A 20,139-nucleotide genomic window follows, 5' to 3' on the forward strand; every position below is an offset into this window, starting at 1 on the left:
TCACATACGAAATCTCCTAAGTGCAGAATAACCAAGCTATCTCTCTTTCCTTTCTCCCTGCTCCCCTCCTCTCTTCTTCCTTCCCCCCTTTCCCTTCAGTCCTCCCAAAATCAAGGCACCATGTATAAGAGACTGTCCGATCTGCTCCTGCCAGACAGCGCCTTCCTTTCAAAGTCACACTGTTCCGTGAACTTGCTGTCTTTCTCTCTGTATCTGTTAAGAGCAGAGACTAAACGCATTTAGAGAATGCATATCTATATTATGTGGATAATAATATAGCCTGTCTCTTATTTTATTATATGGTCTCCATGCCGCCCTGGGTAGCCCCGGAGCAGGACTCCTCCTACTCAATCTCCAGTCTAGCCGTGCTTGCCAAGGACTCTGACCAAAGCCGAGGCATCAGATAAATGTTCAGATCAGTTCCAAAGCGTTTCATTTTCTACAAACTTGCTTAGGGACACAAAAGCGTAATCCAAGGCAGGAATAAAGGCTTTCTTTCTAATTGTAGATCATATCTGTTGAGACTATACTGAGAAGCGAGGGGAACGATGCCCCCTTTGCCTCCCTGACAACACTCATCCGTGTCAACCTCAGTGTCAGAACACGAAACGCCGCACGCCTGGAGCGCGGGTCTGTCCCTCGCGTGGGTGCGGGTCTCCCTGCATCTTGGTCTTGTCGGGGCGGGGGCTCCCCTGCTCTCTCTGGGGAGGCATATACAACTTGACAGCAAGGACTCCTGTCTTTCTACCTCTCCTGTGCTCTAAACTGCAAGCTGTCACTAAAATCATGTTGAGAATTTTACTAATCACGCTGTGCTGGGACTATTGCTGTTCCCTTCAAGACAAGGGAAACTGTATCACGAATGCAGTGTTAACAGAACAACAGCTATCACACTAAATGATCATGATGCCTTCAAATTGTACTAGTTTTATAGTGTCATTGCTCTAAACATGCTATCGTGTTTGTGTAGATTTCAACATTATTATTTTTAAAATTAAATCAACAGCTTGAAGAGAACGTTTATCTTTGAAGGGGATTTGTGCTCATTTCAGGTTTGAGAAACAGCCTTAATGAATATTGTCACTTTTTTTTTTTTTTTTAATGCTTGTATGGCTTGTGTGTGTGCCTAGCTAGATTACAAGATTCTTGGAGGCAGATCCCAGGAATCATGTGGGTTTGAAATCCCAGGGTGTCCAGGAATTTAAGTGATGGCAACGTGGCATTGATTGGTTCATGGTACCGTCTCCAGTTGTGTGCTGGTGTCTGGGTTTCTCTTTACTCTGTAGTTGTTCAAAGGTGGAGGGAGCTGGGTAACGAATAGCAGGAAGAGGGCACCTATTTCAACTCTGCTGTGTCCCTTCTTGCGTGCAAAGGGCCCCTCCTGGAGCTCCGTGTGGGGCGTTGATGTCCACGCCCCTCCCAACTGGATGAGTGCCCCTCACATCCTGAGGGCATCCACCGGCCTCTCCCCAGTGTCATCTTCCATCCTGATGTTCAGTTGTGGCTGCGCAGCTGTACTGCTGCTGAGAGCACCAGGATCTCTGCATAAAGTGGTTGCTTTGTTCGCATCCTTTCACCCTTCCAGCAGAGCTGACCTTTCAGCTTGCCCACTTCACCAAGCTCCAGAGAAGAACCAAATCCAGCCTTCATTTTACCTGGCAGTGGTGGCTCTCCCCCATTCCTCTCCCTCTCTCCCTTCTCCCTCCTATCTTCCTTTTACTCCTTTAGTTTTTGGTTTTATTTTCTTCCCTGGAGCTCATTTGGAAGCCAAAAAGAACAAGCGAATGCATGACACTAAGTTTGAGATTTATCAGAAAGCTTTCACTGCGGAATGATGGCATGGGAAATTGCATCATCAGTGTGTCTGAGGAGGAGGCAACAGATGGAGAAAATACTTATGTATTGATGGACTTTTAAGGACTTGTGTCTGCTGTAAGAAAAAGACAAAAGTGAAAAAGGAAAAGAGGAAGAAAGATAAAGGAAGGCGAATACAAGTGTGGATGGGTACCTAAGGCTTCTGTTTACCTCTCCAGGAAATACAGAAGCCGGTCTCTCCTGTCCCCGTTCAAAACAGAATGAAACATTCAATGAACTATCAGATGAGAAATGCAGAAAATTCTCTCCTATATTTCATTTCAAGCCCAGGTTATCATGACAGCTGAGCAGCAGAGAAACGGGTATCCAAGAGTCCCTGAGAAAGCGGGCCTTTTGGGTTTAGAACGAGCAAAAAATATAGAAAAATGGCACAAAAAAAAAGCTTGCAACCTCAAAACAAATAGGGTTGCCTGCCTTCTTCAAGGGACAATGGGCATCATAGCCATTTCTCAAAGATCTTTTTTTTTTTTTCCAGAGGTAAAATACCATTTGTTCTAGATTGGCCCCCAAATTCCCTTCTTCCAGATACTCTTCCCTGATTGACTGCCCAGCCCTAAGCACACTGAGGTGCTTCCTGGCCCCTCATCTTACTTCCTGTGCCTGTGTCTCTTTACATGCTTTCCCACGTGCGCTTTGACTTTAGCTTCTTAGCTCCCATCTCCTCCCAGCGACTGCTTGACTCCCTGTTGAACTGGCTTTTCTCCAGTGCGGAACTTCTTGCTTCCCCCTGACTAAGGAAGGGGGAGGCAGCGAGAGATGGCCCCTACAAAAAGGTATCTGTTAAAGTGACAATGAAGGATGGCGGCCTGGGGCTGGGGTTTTTCCACACCGTTTAGCTTAGAGTCCATGCACCTTGGATACGCTGTTCTTGTTTGGTCATTGGGAGCAGCACATCCCCCGAGGGCATCTGGAAATGGGTGGTGGTGGGGTCCATTGTAGTAGATTAGAGGAAGGAATGGAGAATATTAGCATTTCATGCCAGGGGCTAGGGGTGACAAACACTCTGAGGTATGCAGAAAAAGGCTCAAGCAATGAGGTATGTCACTCACAAAATTACATTAGTGCCCCCTTGAACACACACACACACACACACACACACACACACACACACACAAGAAACAAGACTACATAGCCATTTTCTCACAAAATTCTCAGGCTCCAGGTAAGGTTTGCTCTGAAACCTTCCAATCTCTTTTCTAGAGCCCATTTATTCATGCACGGATCTTCTAGAGGAACCACTATGCACTGAGCCCTGGGGATGTGCTTGTTAGTAAGGTGGATAAAGCCCCCTGCCCTTTTAGGCTCAGGTCCGGGGGAGACATGTGAACGAGGCAGAGACATTGCGGCTCAGTGTTATGAGTGTTGTAAGAAGGGACGTCCAGGGTCCTGGGGGAAGGAATGGCAAGGATTTGACCTGGATTAGGGTGGCCAGGAAAGGTTTTCCTGAAGAAGCACTTCCTAAATGAAGAGGTGAGGATGAGCAGGAGTTCTGGGGGTGAGAGAGAGGGCACAGGGTGCTGAGACAGGAGGGGAGGGGGCAGGGCACAGCCATTAAAAGAATAACACAGCATTTAGCACCAAGATGGTGCAAGATTCAATTCCCAGTAGACCCTGAGCTTCATTACACGCTCATTGTAATACAATAACTGTATTACAATGGCACTCCCACAGGCGCCAGCACAGTTCCTAGGCTGACCATAAAAGGTCAAAAAGTGGGTGATGGCCCAATTCCTGGGAATCCCAGCCCCTTCCCCAAAGTGGTTGGAATAGTCCACTTGTTAGCATATGAAGTTACTGAGCCCATAAAAATGAGCAATCCCCACACCTCGTGGTTGCTCTCTCTTGCCATTTGAGACAGCCTTCACTTTGCCTTTGGAGTGTGTATCTCTCTGAATAGACATACCTTTACTCAACTACGTTTCACTCTTGAATTCTTTCCTGCTTGGAGCTTGGTGGGGCGCGTCCCAGGGGCTTGCCCAAGACCTGGGACGTGACCATCCTCGCATGCCCCATTTTTCCTGCATCAGTGGTACCTCCGTGTGGAAGAGCTCTGGAGGATGCAAAGGGAACAGCACATGTGAAAACCTGGGGGTGACTGATCTCAAGATGCAGTCAAGAAGAGCTGTTCAGTATGGCTGGATCCAGGAATGCAGACAGAAGAAGGTAAGGGAGCTGTTGAGACTGGACAGATAGGCAGAACCCACCTTATAAATAATGGTAAAAAAGAGTTTAGACTTTAACAAGAGGGTAATTGGAAGTCACTTAAGGGTTTTAAGCAAGAAAATTGGCAATTCTGATACTCCCTCCGTCGGTAGTTTGGTCCAAGGTGCATGGAGCACATTTGAATCCAGTTCGCATATCTTTTTTTTCTCCACGTCCTCCACGCACTCTGCTTGTAAGTAACTATGCGATAGCAGCTTCCCAGGGTGCCGTGCGTCATCTTGGGTTTTGACATTTGTTCATTAGGCAGATAATTTATTGGTAACTATTAATAGTGTAAGATTTGCCCTGCGTTTATAAATTCACATCCTCTCTGGGTGTCTAGGCCAGTTTACTCATGATTAAACTCAGACGTGCCTTCTGAAGCCGCGCAGAGGAAGCATGGGGTCCTCTTTGTAGATTTCTTGTGTGATCCTGATGCTCAGCGACCAGCCTCCCTCCACATTCTCTCATTCCAATCTCGTAGCACAGCAGGTGAGACGAGCAGTGTTGGTGTTGGTCCTCCAGTTCTCACGGATGAGGCCGTGGGTCGCTTCCTTAGCTGTCAACTCCAGTGCCGGCTGTGAGCTAGGAGAGCGACCTCATTTTTACTGAGCAACTGCTAAAGTGAAAAGCACTTTCCGTTGCCTTTTTTTCCGATCCCCTCAATGACACGGTTGGGAAGGATTTATCAACTCTGATTTTACACAGGAGAAAACCAAGGCTCAGTGGGGTTAAGTGACTTGTCCAGCGTTCACCTAACTCTGGAATTACCCCTGGAGGACAGAAAAGGAAATGGATGTGCTGGGTTTCAGTGACAAATGGTCCTGTCTCTCCACACTTTCCTGGGTCATGTTCTCCATTCCCAGAAGCTGTCTTGGCCATGTCTTCCTGGTCCCTCAGGCTTTCCATCTTCCTTCTCTCCCTCCGGTCCTCTTATCTGGCCCCTTATGCCTCTCTGAGCCCGTTTGTAGTTTCGCGTCTTGAACCATGGGTGCTTCTGCCGCCAGTGGCTCTTTGCCCTTTTACTGCAGTGTAGCAGCAGATAAATGCAGATCTGAATTTCAGAAACCCAGATCCTCTTCCAGACTCTGATCGTGAAATGTAAGACGAGTGATTCTGGGCATTTCATCCCACTTTGTGGAGGCTTTCACGGCCCCATCTCTGGCACGGGGGTTAGCGTTCCTCCTCCTTACTTAAAATGAGGGGAGATCTTAAGACAATCTCAGAGCTTCTGAAGTGCTATCCCGGTTATTTACTTTGACTCCAAGTTAGTATCCCCTTGGTTTCCCAGTGATCTTATGATTAAAACCCAAAACTGTGCCATGGCCTTCAAGGCCCATCATGGTCCACACCCCCGTACCTCCCCCTGCCTCCTGTGGTATCATAAAACCCTTTGCTTCTCGGGCTTCATTCCTATGGGCTGTCTTTTAATTTCTCAAACACTCCAAGGTCCCTCCTGCTAAAAGGTTTTTGCATGGTCCCTCTTTGCCTGGAAACCTCTTAACCTCTTGTTAACATCAACTCATTCCTATCTCAATCAAGGACAACCTCTTCAAGGAGGCATTTCCTAGCCTCTAGAAGAGCTCAGATTGCTACATGCTTTCATAGTGTCTGTATTTCTTTGTAACAGTGGTCGTAGTAATTGTAGTTATTTGCCTTTTGTACTGTGATGCATTGACTGATGTCTATCTCAGTCGCTGGATTATACACCTCAGGATGGAGACCCAGCCTCCTTTTATGCGCCATTGTAATCTCAGTAACTGGCAGTTAGGGGCTCAGTGGTGTCTGTTGAAAGTTTGAATGGGTGCTCTGGAGTCTACTGTGGGTGATTCAGTTGCCTTTTGAATTGTTCTGATTCTGGTGTCCAGGATCCACTTTTGTTAGAATTTAAACGAATACCATGTGAGGCTAGGGAGTGTGATCAACTTTGATACAGATTTCTGGGATTTGAAGGAGTTTTGAATTGTACCTTCGTAGGGAACGCTGTTCCTATTCAGGTCAGTGTAGAACTCTGTAGTTCATCCAAAATATTGCCGGATTCATGTTTAGCTCAGGACTCCTGAATGCTATGGGATTAATTTATGTTCATTAAAGTTAGTTGGCCAGTGGAAAGTGAATGTTACAGGAGAAGGCATACAGGGAATTTGTAACTACAGTGGCCAAAACCCCAGGTTCTACCATCAGATTTCTTCAGACCAAATACTGCATAGTTGTCTGTGACCTTGTGCAAATTATTTAGTTTCCTTACCTGCAAAAGGAAGATTGATGAGGATAAAACAAAATTGTATTTGCAAACTAATAGCATAGTACTGGGCATCCAGTAGGGGTCTGGCAAATGTTAGCGCTCATATAATTAAGGGATTGATACATATTATTAAATTATTAAGGAATTAATACATTTTAATTCATTTGCTTTGGCTTTCTTTCTAAAATCACAGACCTTGTCTCCTTTTGCATCACCCCCATTAGGAAGTGATGAGATGAGATCGAGACCTTCACTGAAAATATCAGTACAGAATCTGGAACGACGTTACAGTCTTTGACAGAAAACAAGCAAGTAGGTTCTTTTAGGGCGAGCACAAGCGTGATGACTCCGCGTTCTTTTCGATGATCCTCACATGCTTCTGATTTCTCTTTGCCCACAATGGCAATATTTTTTTGTCATCACTTTTAAAAAATCACACACATTCCCACATTGCGTCTAGGAACTGACGGTCACCTTCTAACCTTTCCTAAAGGAGTGAAGGTGGGCACTCTGACATTTGGAAAAATGAGGTGTGCAGTTATTTTTAGGCTGATTGAAATAGCAGCGGCAGGGTCCCATTTGTAGGAACTGTAGAACCTTCCCTTCCATCTGGGACGAGGTAATGACTTCTGTGGAGTAATGCCTTTGCCATCATAAACTCTGTCCCGCTGATGATTACCTACGTCTTTAGTCGTCTTTGTATTATGCTATTTTGTCTTCTTAGTATTAAGAGAATGAGGCCCTGGTTGTTCTTTACATTTTATCATTTCTTCCTTCTTGGGCTGGAAGAAAATGAGAAAGCAGGGGCAGGCTACCTCTCATGGCTAAATTGTTCCTGCTAATAAGACTGCAGGAGCTGTACGTTAGGGTGTCTTCCATAAATCAGCCTTGGGGAGAATTAGGTGCTGAGAGATGGAGGGACGATGTTTAATCATCACTTGTAGGAAATCATTAGCTGCACACCCTCATTCCGCTACTTGCCCATTCGTCATTCCCCAATCGCTAGTTTTTCCCCTAGACCATTAACATTTCTCAATGACTTTCTAAATGCAGAGAAAAACCGCAGAAGTGGGTGAAGGATGGTGGGGGGTGTGGGGCGCATTATAGAAACACACAACTGAGAGATGTCCCTGCCGCTTGCCTCCTGCTCCGTGAATGTAAATGGACCAATGTAAGAGCAAAATGATCGATTCCGCAGCCAGCCAGATGCTGCCACGAGCGCTAAAGAAGATTCTGCCTCCTGTTCTCTTCCCTCAGTACAAATAAATAACCAGGTACCTCTCCTTTGGCGATGTGTAAGGCAGCTCTGTCTTTCCTTCCTTATCGTAGCCTCATGGACAAGGAAAGTGAAGAGGTTGAGTGGGTCATGGAGGAATGCCAGCTTTGGGAAATTAATTAGATCCTCCCCAATTTGCTTCCCCATTCCTAGGGCGGGAAAGCCACAGATGAAGATTCTGTAGGGTCTGCAAATAGTGTAGTGGGAAGTTCAGTAAAACTGAACTGGCTCATCGGCTGAAGGATTGGTGAATACCCTTAAAAGAATGACTCAATAGTGATGCATAGAGAGACATCTCTGTTCAGGAACTTTCAGGAGGAAACAATATACTGAAAACAGTAGCCTTGTCTTCGCCTCCTGGAATGCACTTTTTGATGCTAATGCATGTACACACATAAGTGATTTTAGGAGCCTTTTCCTGAGACAAGTACCCCAGGTCTTTGCTTCTGATTGTTTTCCTAAATAATTTTGTTTGTGGATCCCAGAAGCTCTCAGATGCCTTTTACCATCTTCCAGGCAAGACCAGACATTCAGTATAACAAGAACACGTTCACTGAGGACTTACTATATGCCAAGCACTAGAATAAGTAAATGGGCATACATTAACAGAGTTGATTTGCACAACTGTATAAATTATTATCCTCATTGTGTGGGTGGAAAACTTGATGTTAATGATAATGATTTTCCTAAGTTTGTGCAGCTAAGGCAGGGAAGATCCAAGTTCTTTGGGGTCTGAAAATTACGCTATGTGACAAACCCTTTCGGGGGAAAAAAAATGACTGCAAATTTAGGTAGAGTGATGCAGGAGAGGATGCTGTGGCTGCAGCTTCATTAGCCCCAGGGTGGGTCTGCTTCCAGCCAGCGCTGGTGGAAGAGGCTGATCTGACACAGGTCCACCTGAGCTCTCAGACGCTGTGACCGTCTGTGTGTGGAACAGATGAGTTCCCTAATCGAGTGAATCCAAGTGTGAGACAGTAAAGAATGATTTGAATATCCCAATATCTTTGAGGGGGCGGGAGAGATTTTGGAAAGGTTAGGGGAGGGTGAAAAGTGAATCCTGGAGCTGTCCCTCTGGCTCAGCAATCATTACTGGTTGTCATAAAGCTCTGAGAGAGGAAGCCATGACTGGCGGACCCTGGACAACTCTACCAGAGCGCTGAGTCCATTGAGAAATCATAGAAATGAATCAGGAGGCCTGGGTTCTAGTACTGGCCGCTGGGTCTGGTACCTGGTACTAGTCCTGGTACTTTAGGGAAGCTAAGTTTGTTTTCTTCATCTGTGAAACCAGAGTGTTACTGTAGCTTTGAAAGTCTGTGATTCTGACTCAGAGCGTATTAACTCCCACATTTCTTTGGTGTTCCTTCTTGTTGAATGTTTATGGCAGAGTTGAGCATCTTTTAAAGAGGAAGCATCCAGGTCAAGGGCAGAAGTGGAGAGAGAGGGTAGAGGTTATTTTGGTTAGGATGGGCAGAGAGAGAAACAGAGTCCAATGAAAAATGCCACAGTGCTAAAAACAGGGTCCAATACCTAATCACGTAGAAGCCAGTGTTGCATAATTGTGTGTAAATGAAAAAGCTAGGTTACTGTGTAACAGAAGGTGGGAGTAATAACTGATCACATCGTGTTGGAGTCTGCATCAGTGTGGGTACATTTTTGTCCTGTATCACGCTCCCTTGCCTGCCTTCCACTGATAATACCAGCAGCAAAGACAACTACAATAATGTAACTCTACAGAAATTGATTCACTGTGAGATGTGTGTTTCATGTGTTTGAATACTTAGGAGGTGGCAAATCTCCCAAATATTTTCCCATAAGAAAAATATCCTGGATTATTTGCAGATTCTCAGGATATGTCACTAGAGAATGATTTAACCCACAGAGTGGCTGAGAATTTCTTATCCTCAATAAATAGCAGCAGGAAATGATGCAAATGTTGATAATTTGTGCTCAACCAATCAGAAAAAATTTTTTAAATGTATATAATTGTGTTCATTTTAATGGAAAAACACTTACATTTTAAGAGGATGTGGAAATAGATAAAGCTACTAGAATTCTAAGATCAGTTTCTAGGAGGTCTAGAAGACTTTAAAGATTGTGGTCCCTGCTTCTTTGCATTATATTTTTCTAAGCCTATATAAGGTTCTTTTTTTGTTGTTGATGGAGATAAATGCCTAACTCTTATCTTTATTGACCAGGATTATTGTCACTTGTCAGGAAATGGATCAAAAATGAAATGAAGTGAGGGACAGACATTTACCATGAAGAGGAAATGAGCAGACAGAAAAGTTGGGGGTGATGAAATGTGATTGTGAGAACATGAGAAAAAACATGTCTGATGGGGAGAGGCAGAGAGAAAAAGAGAAGCTGGCGAGCTTGTATGAGCCCTCTGAGGAGCAAGAAAGGGGGCTGGATTAGAAAGTTAGTCCAACTGCCGCTGCGTGGGACTGCTGAGCCCTGCAATAGACTGGCTTCCGGAAACAAGCCAAGGATTAGAATGGAGACAAAGGCAGAAAGAAGCAAGGTCGTACAGGCAGCTGTGTGAGTAATTAAGTGCAGGATGATGACACACGAGCTGTATATGGATACAGTCATATATAGCAAAGTTTAAAAACATCAACAAAATAGAAACTTGCTCTCATCAGAGCAAGTTTCAGGGAGGCAAGAGAGGGAGAGGATGTGGGCATTGGCTGAAGCATTTAACTGAGTGGGTATAATGCTGTGTGTGTGTGTTTAGGAAGGATCTGAGACAGATATGCAAAATATTAATGGGTTAAATCTATAAAATGTGTACATGGGTACCTTTTTTGGGTGCCTTTTTTTTTAGTATATATATGTATTTATTTATTGAAGTATAGTCATTTTACAATGTGTCAATTTCTGGTGTACAGCATAATGTTTCAGTCATACATGTACAGACATATATTCGTTTTCATATTCTTTTTCACCATGAGTTACTACAAGATATTGAATATAGTTCCCAGCGCCATACAGAATAAGCTTGTTTATCTATTTTTTATATATTAGTATCTGCAAATCTCAAATTCCCAGCTTATCCCTTCCCACCCCCTCCCCCCTCCCCCCTCCCCCAGGAGTAACCATAAGTTTGTTTTCTATGTCTGTGACTCTGTTTCTGTTTTGTAAATAACTTCGTTTGTCTCATGGATGCCTGTTTTAAATCTTCCATACTCTTTTGTCTATTTAAGGTTTTTAGGATATAAATTTAAAAAAATTAAAATAAATACATTTTTTAATAGTCAACAGAAATACTGATAATAATGTTATAGATTTGATAATCTACTCTACAAAGGCTTCATTTTCTCACGTAAATTTGTTAAGGTCACTTTACCCTCATTGCTGAGGTCACTAAGAGATGAAATGTCTAACCCATTTTGACCTTGAAGTTTTTTTAGGATCTTGCAGGTGAACATTAAAGTGTCTTTTTAATGTTAATTTGGGCCACCTTTGAGCTGGGGAGATGTAGATTATACAGAAAACGCCTGATTAATCATCCCCACGCTAATGAACCTATTTCCAGACAATGATACAGAGCGTGGAACCTGTGTAATCAGTTGCTCCAGGAAGCCTTTGATTCCCCAAGAGAGGTGTTTCCATTACAGGTGGGAAGAGGGGAAGATGGCGGGCTTGTGTTCTTAGAAGTCAGAGGCACAAGAAACTTGGCAAGCGCCACAGGGTGTATCTTATGATTGGAACGGACTTTAATCTGGTCTACCCCCTACCGTGATGCAGGCCCCCGTTAGGACTGCACATATGGTTTTCCATGTTTGGCAAGGATTGTAGATCCAGAAGCAGGGAAGCATCGGACTTGTGTTTTTCTGACAGTTGGGATTCTCTTGTCTCTAGTTCCCTTGCCTGAGTCTCCTTGCAATAAATCATTTAAAAAATAATAATAATTGTGTTCCTAGTAAATAGCATGCACTGTGACAGACACTTGACATCAAGACACAGTCAATTCAGACACTTTCATCAGAGCTCTCACCGTCTAGTGAGAATGAGAAGCAAGTTACAGACAACTGCGACCCCCGCTGGTGAGCTCTGCTGTTAATGACACTCAGCGTCCTAGAGCCCAGCAGCGGGGGCACCCAGGCACCACCTGGTGGGTCAGAGGAACCATCCTGGAGAATGTAGCACCCGTGGAGGGATGGCTATTGGCTGAATGAAGAAGACGAGGGAGTGTGTCAGTCAGGGTTCTCCAGAAATCTGAACCAACAGGATATATCACGAGATCTATATAAAAGGAGATGCTTTGTAGGAATTGGGTCTTTCTGTTATGGGGGCCAAGAAATCCCAACATCTGTCTCAGGCGAGCTGGAGACCCAGGAAAGCCAGTGGTAGAATTCAGTCCGAGTCCAAAGGCCTGAGCATCAGGAGTGCTGATGCCAGAGGGCAGGACCAGACAATGTCCCAGCTCAAGCAAAAAGAGCAGATTCTCCCTTTCTCCCCCTTTTTGTTGTCTCCAAGACCTCAAAGGATTGGATGACGCCCACTTGTGCAGGTGAGGATAATCTCTACTTGGTCTACCCATTCAAATGCTAACCTCCCCCCCAAAAAACCCTCATAGACACACCCAGAAGTGATGTTTTACCAGCTATCTGAGCATCCCTTAGCTGAGTCAAGTTGACTTACAAAATTAACCATCACCGGGAGCATATTTCACGTAGCAGGAGCAGTGCTTTCAAATCCCTGGAGCTGTGAGGCGCTGAGGTATGGTAGGAAATATCTGGGTACAGACTATAGCCGTGGCATGATGTCGAAGTCTTTTGAGGTGGTAGTGACTAGACTTCTGTTTTAAAAATAAAATCCCTGTCATAGCAGTGTAAATGCTAGCTTACTGAATAATGAGTCTGAAGACAAAAGTATATCTGTGGCTGGGAAATAATTTATAGCCGAGGGATAAAAAAAAGAGAGGTAAAAAAGTAAATGAAAGTACAAAATTATAGGATCTAATGTGACCCTCTGGCTCCTCAGTGTTTCCAGTATTCTGAACTAGATATAGTCTCTGGCTGTTTGTTAAGAAAGGAAGCACTGAACCTAGCTTAGTGAGCAATTATTTGCTTTAAAAAGCTCTTGAACACCCAGGTCTGTTGTAATATCTCATACTAGTAATAAATCATTATTTATACCAGCAACAACCAACAACTTACTGAATTCTTTCTATGTGCCTCGCATTGTTCTAAGAGTTCATGTGCATTCCCCCAATTAACTGTCTCAACAACCCAATGCAATAGGTTGTGCTTCTTCTCTCATTTAACAGGTAAAGCCCAGAGAGGTAAAGTAGTCTTCCCCGGATCACACAGCCAGCCGATGAGTGGGTCACATCCAGGCAGTCTGGCCCCAGAGACTTGATTCTCATTCCCATGCTATCCCACCTCCTACAGTAAAACCTTTTTAGGTTTCCATTTACAAAGCCATTCCACTCGTTTTGCTTGTTTGATTGTTTGCATGCTATTCAGCATAGGTTTTCTCTAGATCAGACCCTGGTCTTCTGAGAAAGCTATAACCCGATAATTTGTACATCTAACTCTGTGTCCCAGACAAGTTAATAATTGATGTCATCATTAAATGCATTGATAATGAAATTATTTCATTTAACATTTTTATTTCATTCTAGACCCATCAATTATAAGAGATACAAAATTTATATGAAAAGATGGATGGTCACATAAAAATTGTTTCTAATGTAGAAGAACGAGTCAGAGTGATTTATAGTTCGGTGGGGAGATTCCCTTATTCACCCATCCATCCATTCATTTGTCAAATATTTATTGAGAGCTAACTATCTGCAGGATGCTGCTCATATACTAAGAATATAAAGTTGAAAAGACACAGTCCTAACTGTCCGAGATTAACTCTCAGTCAACTGGGCCTAATCAAATTCCAATTTCTGCTGCTGTCTGTGACGGGAGAGACAGGACAACAGGAATCACAAAACCTAGACAACAGAGGTTCTTTTTTACTTAGTGAAGCCAAGAAATCAAATGATCAGAGATGATAAAAATGTTTAAATAAAAAATCTTTTTTTTTAAAAGAAAATTCTTGGCAAAATAATCACACACACACACACACACATACACACACAACTCTGCTCTGAGAATCTACCATACAATCTACAGAATCCTTTTTTAAAACCTGGCTGGGTGGCGTAGAGGAAGACACTAGATCCCTCACATAACGACTTAGGGTAAGTTAGTAAAAAGGGTCCTATTAAAATTTAAGTAGCAAATTTATGTTTTATTAAATAATGCTCGTGTTTAAGACTTAATGACAAAGCATCCAGCTGTGTCTAATGCTTCCTTCCCTTGAACTATTGTTTAAAGCATCACTCTTTTAAAAACATAATTAGCAATACGTGGAGTTTAGATTGTTAAGTATATTTTTAAAGAGTGAATTACTGCAAAGAGATAGATCTTGAAAATCTAGGGAAACAGATACCTTCCCATTCACCTTGGGTCGTCGAGCGTGGCAGCAACGCGGGCATTCTCGGGACGCAGCTGTGAAAGCAGGCAGGTGGAGTAATGAGCCTTCGTCTCATGTGACTTTCAATTTTTTTAAACTAAGTAAAGTTTAGCTGGAGAAAGATAGCTTCTTATTCCCCTCTTTCTTATTCATATTACACTTATTATAAAAACTTTTAACATGCTTTTGTTGTTATTAGATTCCTCAATGATAAATGCATCTACTTGGAAAACTGCTAACTTGTTACTGACATGGTTTTAGGTTCAGAAGATACTCCAGAATCCCTGTCTTGAGCTAAAGGAAATAATACAGCATTTGTTGAGCTCCAAGCAGTTTTTTTGTTATCTCAGCTGACTTAACAGCTCTCAACAACTTGTTACGAATTTATTAATGTTCCCATTTTATAGTTGGGAAAGTTGAGCCTTGCTTCTGACGGTTTTTTTTTCTCAAGATCACAGAGTCCATCAGAGTAGGGACAGAGGTTTTTAGAGAGCTTTTTTTGGTTTTGCTTTCTTGTTGATTTTAAATGGAGGTACTAGGGATTGAACCCAGGACTCTGTGCATGCTAAGCACACACTCTACCACTGAGCTATACCCTCCCCAGAAACAGAGGTTTTAGTCACATTTTCTGATGTCACAACCAGTGCTTATTTCCTTTTCTTGATAGCCTCCCAGTAGTGTTCTGTAAAACACGGCACTGTCTCGATGTAAGATGAAACAAGATGCCAAAGTTGAAAAGTCAGGCAAACTTGTAATCTACTCAAATGTGATGTTTTGCAGAACTCAACCCAAGGGTAGTAATAATACAGACCTCTCCTCCTCCTCACCAGAGAATACTAGCTCATATTCTATAGAGTGAAACAGGATTTCTCACCTTACCCCCACCCCCACCTCCCTGTCTCTCTCTGGAGGGGAGGATGGGCAGCCCGCCCGCAGCTCTGCTCTCTGGGTACCCGCCTGTGATACACCCACTGTGCACGTGGGACCCCTCAAGCTCTCCCTGAATCTGGAGGTGACACTGAGTATTCCTCTGACAGCTGCTTCTGCTGTGAGTAGTGAGCTGTCTCTATGTCTGACCTGGAGGTCTCATGTTATCTGGCAAGCAGGTTACGATCCCAGACCCTTCACAATGTCTGACACGGCACCATGTTTTCAATATTTCATCTCTTCAGTCGTTCACTCATCCAACAGATTTTAAAAAGGGCACCTACTCGGAACAAGAGTTTCCTCTAAGCCCTTAGGGCACAGCAGTGAATTACACAGAAGCGCCCCTGACTGGGCGAGGCTTACATTCCAGGGGCTGGATAAACAATAAACAAGTAAACAGATTAAACAGCCATTTTTTTTTATCTGGTGATAACTTTGGTGAAGAAAAGCTAATAGTGCACTGCGGTAGAGAGTGACTTGATTTGGGACAGAGGTCAATCTCGACAGGTGGTCACATGTGGCCTGTCTAAATCAGTGAGATAATTATAACAAGACAGTGGTTCTTCAACGGGGTTGATTTTGTCCCCGCAGGAGACATCTGGCAATGTCTAGACATCCTTCTGATTGTCATGACTGAGGGAGGGTGGAATTTCTACCAGCATCTACTGGATAGAGACCAGGGATGCTGCTAAACATTCTATAATTTACTAGACTCTCTTCCACAACAGAGAATTATCCATTCCAGAATGTCAATAGGGCTGAGATTTAGAAACCCTACAATAGGTTAACCGTGCTGCATCGGAAGTAAGGAAGACACAGTGATTACACATACGGCGGGTTAGTAACTCACTGAAGGAGGGCAGGGTTGGTCAGGGAAGCCTTGACTGCAGAACTGGGCTTTGAGCTGAATTATAAAGATAAAGAGGGCTTTTCCCGGTAGATGTGATGGACATCATAGGAACAGGTTCTCTCCAAGTCTGGATATATGGCGACTGTTTTCCTTCACAGAACTTCTCAATCCCCAGAGGTACTGGGGACCTCACTGTGGTAGGATACAGGAAGTCGCCAGGTGAAGGATGGGGATCTGTCCTCTCTTGAAGCTTTTGAAAGCACTTGGTCTAAAGTCTACTGTGGGTATATGTTTGCACAGAGCCACGACATACCTACCATGTTCAAACATCTTCTCTGTGTTAGGGTCAAGGGGGCAGCCTGGCCAGCTCTTCTCAAATCTGTTCTCTTTCATCTTGGGGACACAACTAGATTTCCTGTGTCAGCTACGCACTCGGGTAGATGCAGCCATGGGACCGGGTGTGGACATGAGGAGTGAGGTCTCCACCTCCAGGCCCTTCTCATAAGGCCTCCCACGTGTGATTTCACTCCCTTTCTCCATCGGCTGCTTGGAAGCAAAGGACTGTAAGGCCCCAAGGATGGAGTTCTCACAAGACGGAAGGAGGCTAGATTCTGAATCCCTGTGTGAAAGATCTTGTGCTGGACTTAACTTGGGCAAAAGCTCAGTTTTTATGGTCATAAGCCACTGGGATTTCAAGGTTGATCTGTTACAGCAAGAAGAGCTACCAAAATTAGTGTCGACAGTGCTAAGTGCTTTAGTTTCATTATCCCTGATCCTTTCAATGACCTTGCACTACAGGTGTTATTACCCATATCTTAAACATAGCAAAAAAGGCTCAAAGTGGTTAAGTGACAGAAGATAGCAAGTGGAGATAATTAGGAATGAAATGCATGGTCTTTCCAATATGCTAAATAGCTGTGCACTTTCCCGCTACAACAACTAGTTTTGAATGACTCTGGGTTACTTCTCTACAAAGATTTTCATCCTTCCTATGTCTTCTGGTTTGGAGCGGGAACAAACAGGCTTTCTTTCAAGTTTCCATGCCTGGTGTTAGTCTGCCGATGCAGCATTCTTATCGCCTAAAATATTTGACCCAGTACAAGCGGCAGCACGATTGGTAAACAGAAACTGCCCTTGTGTTCATGGTACCTTGTTTGTGAGACACTCACAGATGGATGAAAACAAAACTTTCACGGACAGGGTTGCTTGTAAATTTCCTTATTTTAATTTTTTCCAATGAACTGAGAATGTATACAAAGCAGAGGACCTTCTGCCTCTCTCAGCTGCTGGAAGTCTCATTTCATTTCCGAGTAAGAGAGTTTATGGGTCCTCAAGGCTGCTGGAAGGAGGAGTTACAAGGAATCAGAGTCATAAAGGAAACGGGTGTTTACGTGAGCCAGCTCTGGGAAATCTGGGGAGCTTTTATGTGGACAGGGGTGAGGTCAGGGCATGAGAGGGGCACCCTTTACATCTCTGATGTGACACATCTGAAAAACAAAAAGAAGACCAGCAGAGCTGGGTCTCAGAGTGTAAGAAACGAGGCTAGGGAAACACATATGGCCTTGGGTTTTCAGTCTGTCCAGCATCTTTGGGAAACTACCACTCCTCCATTCTTAGTCCTTGAAATTTAGTTGGGGCTAAGGGCCACCTTCTACTTTCTAGATTGGGCAACTGACCCAGACTTGACCAGTTGTTTATTTCTGTCCCCATCTCCCGCCTCTGTCCCCAGCCACACTGCTTGCTGCAGGAATAGCCAGGTTACCTAAGCAGCACCAGTAGGAGTTGTCCCTCGGCTGCTCTGGTGCTGTCATGGGAAAGTTCTCTCTGATTCTAGGCATATCTAATTAACCTTGAGGTCTCAGGAGTTTTCCTTAAGGAGAGCCTAAGAATGCAGCCCATGGAAGAAAGCAATATTAGATGATCTGAAAAAAAAAAAAAAAAAGTAAAACACACTCAGAAAATAACATTCAGCCCTAGATACAGTTGTAAATGAAATCAACCAAATGCTTTCAGGTTTCAGTTTTAGGGGCACTGAATTTCCTTGTTTTGTCTAAGTTAGTTTGAGTTGGACTGTTCTCATGTACAATCTAAAGAAATACATACAGGGCATGTTCTTCTAGGCCAAGATAAGGATTTGAACCCTTTCCCCAACAACAAGGAGAAGTTATTGAAAGGTTTAAGCAAGAGACATGCCCAAGTTTGCGTTTCAAAGGCATCACACTGACTGCACTGTGGACAGCAGAGCCCCAAGGGCCAGGAATGATGTGAGTGGCAGATTGGGGTAGTGTAGACAAGAGAGGTGGGTAGCATGGAGTTGAGTAGCAGAGCTCAGGATGGAGAAAATAACACGTTAGAGAGATATATAGGGTACAAAATGGAATTAAGGTATTAATGAATTAAGGGTGGAAATTAAGAAAGAGAGAATTATTCAACATCACTCCTAAGTTTCTGGCTTGGAAAAAGTAGTTAAATTAGAGAGTTGCTCAAGGGAAAATAGAGAAACCTGTAAAAATCACAAGTGTAGAAGGGGTGTGAGGATCATGAGTTCACTTTTTAATGTACTGTGCTTGTGGTGTCTTTGTCAATTAGGAGTGGAAATTTCATTTTTGTGGCTAGAAAGTTGGACCCGAATTTCAGAGAAGAGCTCAAGACAGGAGATGTTCATTTGCAAGTCATCTGTGAATTGATGGTAATTGAATTCATGGGCACATGTAAGATCAGAGGTTAACAGTGGCATGCACCCCATTGTTCACAGCAGCATTATTTACAGTAGCCAAGACATAGAAACACCTAAATGTCCATTGACAGATGACTGGATAAAGAAGTTTTGCTGTATTTATACAATGGAATACTACTCAGCCAAAAAAAATAGTAAAATAATGCCATTTGAAGCAACATGGATAGAGCTGGAGACCATCATTCTAAGTGAAGTAAGCCAGAAAGAGAAAGAAAAATACCATATGATATCACTTATAGGTGGAATCTAAAAAAAAAAAAAAAGACACAAATGAACTCATTTACACAACAGAAACAGACTCACAGACATAGAAAACAAACTTATGGTTACCAGGGGCTAAAGGGGTGGGAAGGGATAAATTGGGAGTTCAAGCTGTTCACATACTAACTACTAAACATAAGATAGATAAACAAGTTTCTACTGTAGAGCACAGGGAGCCATATTCAATATCCTGTAGTAAATGATAATGAAAAAGAATATGAGAAGGAACATATGTATGTATATATATGACTGAAATGTGCTGTACACCAGAAATTGACACACCATTGTAAACTGACTATACTACAATAAAAAAGTAAATTAAAAAAAATGGCATAAAATCCAATGGTTTAAAAAAAAAAGAGTGAGTAGAGAAAAGGCCTGTAGCTGGACCTTAAGGGTATATTGGGCCCAATATTTAATAGCTAAATAGAAACGAATGAATCTGCAAATGAAGATAGAGAAAGGCAAACAGAGAGATAGGAGGAAATCAAGGAGGCCGTTGTGTCACCTAAGGCAGGACAAAAGTGTTTGAGGATCTTGCCATCAGCCATTGCTGGCTGCTGCTGACAGGTCTGATAAGCTGAGAACTGAGAAAGTATTAATCAGATTTAGCAACATGTATGCCACTGGCAACCTTAGGAGCTGTTTCAGTAGTGTGATCTGAATAACAGTCAGATGGAGTGGGTTGAGGAGTGAATGAGGAGTGAGGAAATGGAGATAGGTTATCATAAATAACACTTTCAAGGCAGTAAGCCCTTCACCTGCAAAAAATGAACTTACCAGCCACTAAATACATGCCTGCCAAATCGATATTTGGGGTTAGATTTGCCTAGATCTTTCAGAATCAAGAGCGCATGTATGCTTGACTCTTTGCCCATTTGGTTTATTTACGTTCAGTCAACATTTATTAAGAATATACCCTGTGTTAGGCTCTGGGTTACTAAGCTGAACAAGACTCAGTTCTTGGCTTTGAAGAGCGATCACTTAGATGGGGAGACAGACTTGCAAAGACAGTGGTCCAATTCAACATGGTAATGCACTGAAGGCATACAGAGGAGATACTCCTGAGGGGAAGGCCTCCTGAAGGATGTGAGAGCTGAAACAAGTCTTGAAGGATATGTGGGGTTTAAGTTTATTTATGCAGAAATATAACTGTTCCATACATGGATCCAATCCATTAAGTATAGACGTCAATAAAATTAGCCTTCATGCACCCGATGGAAAAAAATGCACAGAAAGCCAGACATCACCTTATTTACACTCATCACGTGGCCTAACCACCACTAGTTGGC

The 20,139-nt window shown here is 43.3% G+C and overlaps 1 protein-coding gene across 3 annotated transcripts in view; it reads left to right on the forward strand.

Annotated features, from left to right (window-relative positions):
• The window catches only part of AGBL1 (AGBL carboxypeptidase 1), a 618,212-nt gene that overhangs the window by 487,811 nt on the left and 110,262 nt on the right, over positions 1–20,139 (forward strand). The window contains exon 23 of one of the 3 annotated variants that reach the window (XM_074353945.1): positions 3,903–4,083. The exons of the other annotated variants lie outside the window; for them this stretch is intronic. Within the exon in view, the coding sequence (XP_074210046.1) occupies positions 3,903–4,068 (166 nt within the window). The 3' untranslated portion in view covers positions 4,069–4,083. Of the gene's footprint in view, positions 1–3,902; positions 4,084–20,139 lie in introns of those variants that run through there. 3 annotated transcript variants of the gene reach the window in all.

Source organism: Camelus bactrianus, chromosome 27, assembly GCF_048773025.1.
Source record: "Camelus bactrianus isolate YW-2024 breed Bactrian camel chromosome 27, ASM4877302v1, whole genome shotgun sequence".
Lineage (NCBI taxonomy): Eukaryota > Metazoa > Chordata > Mammalia > Artiodactyla > Camelidae > Camelus > Camelus bactrianus.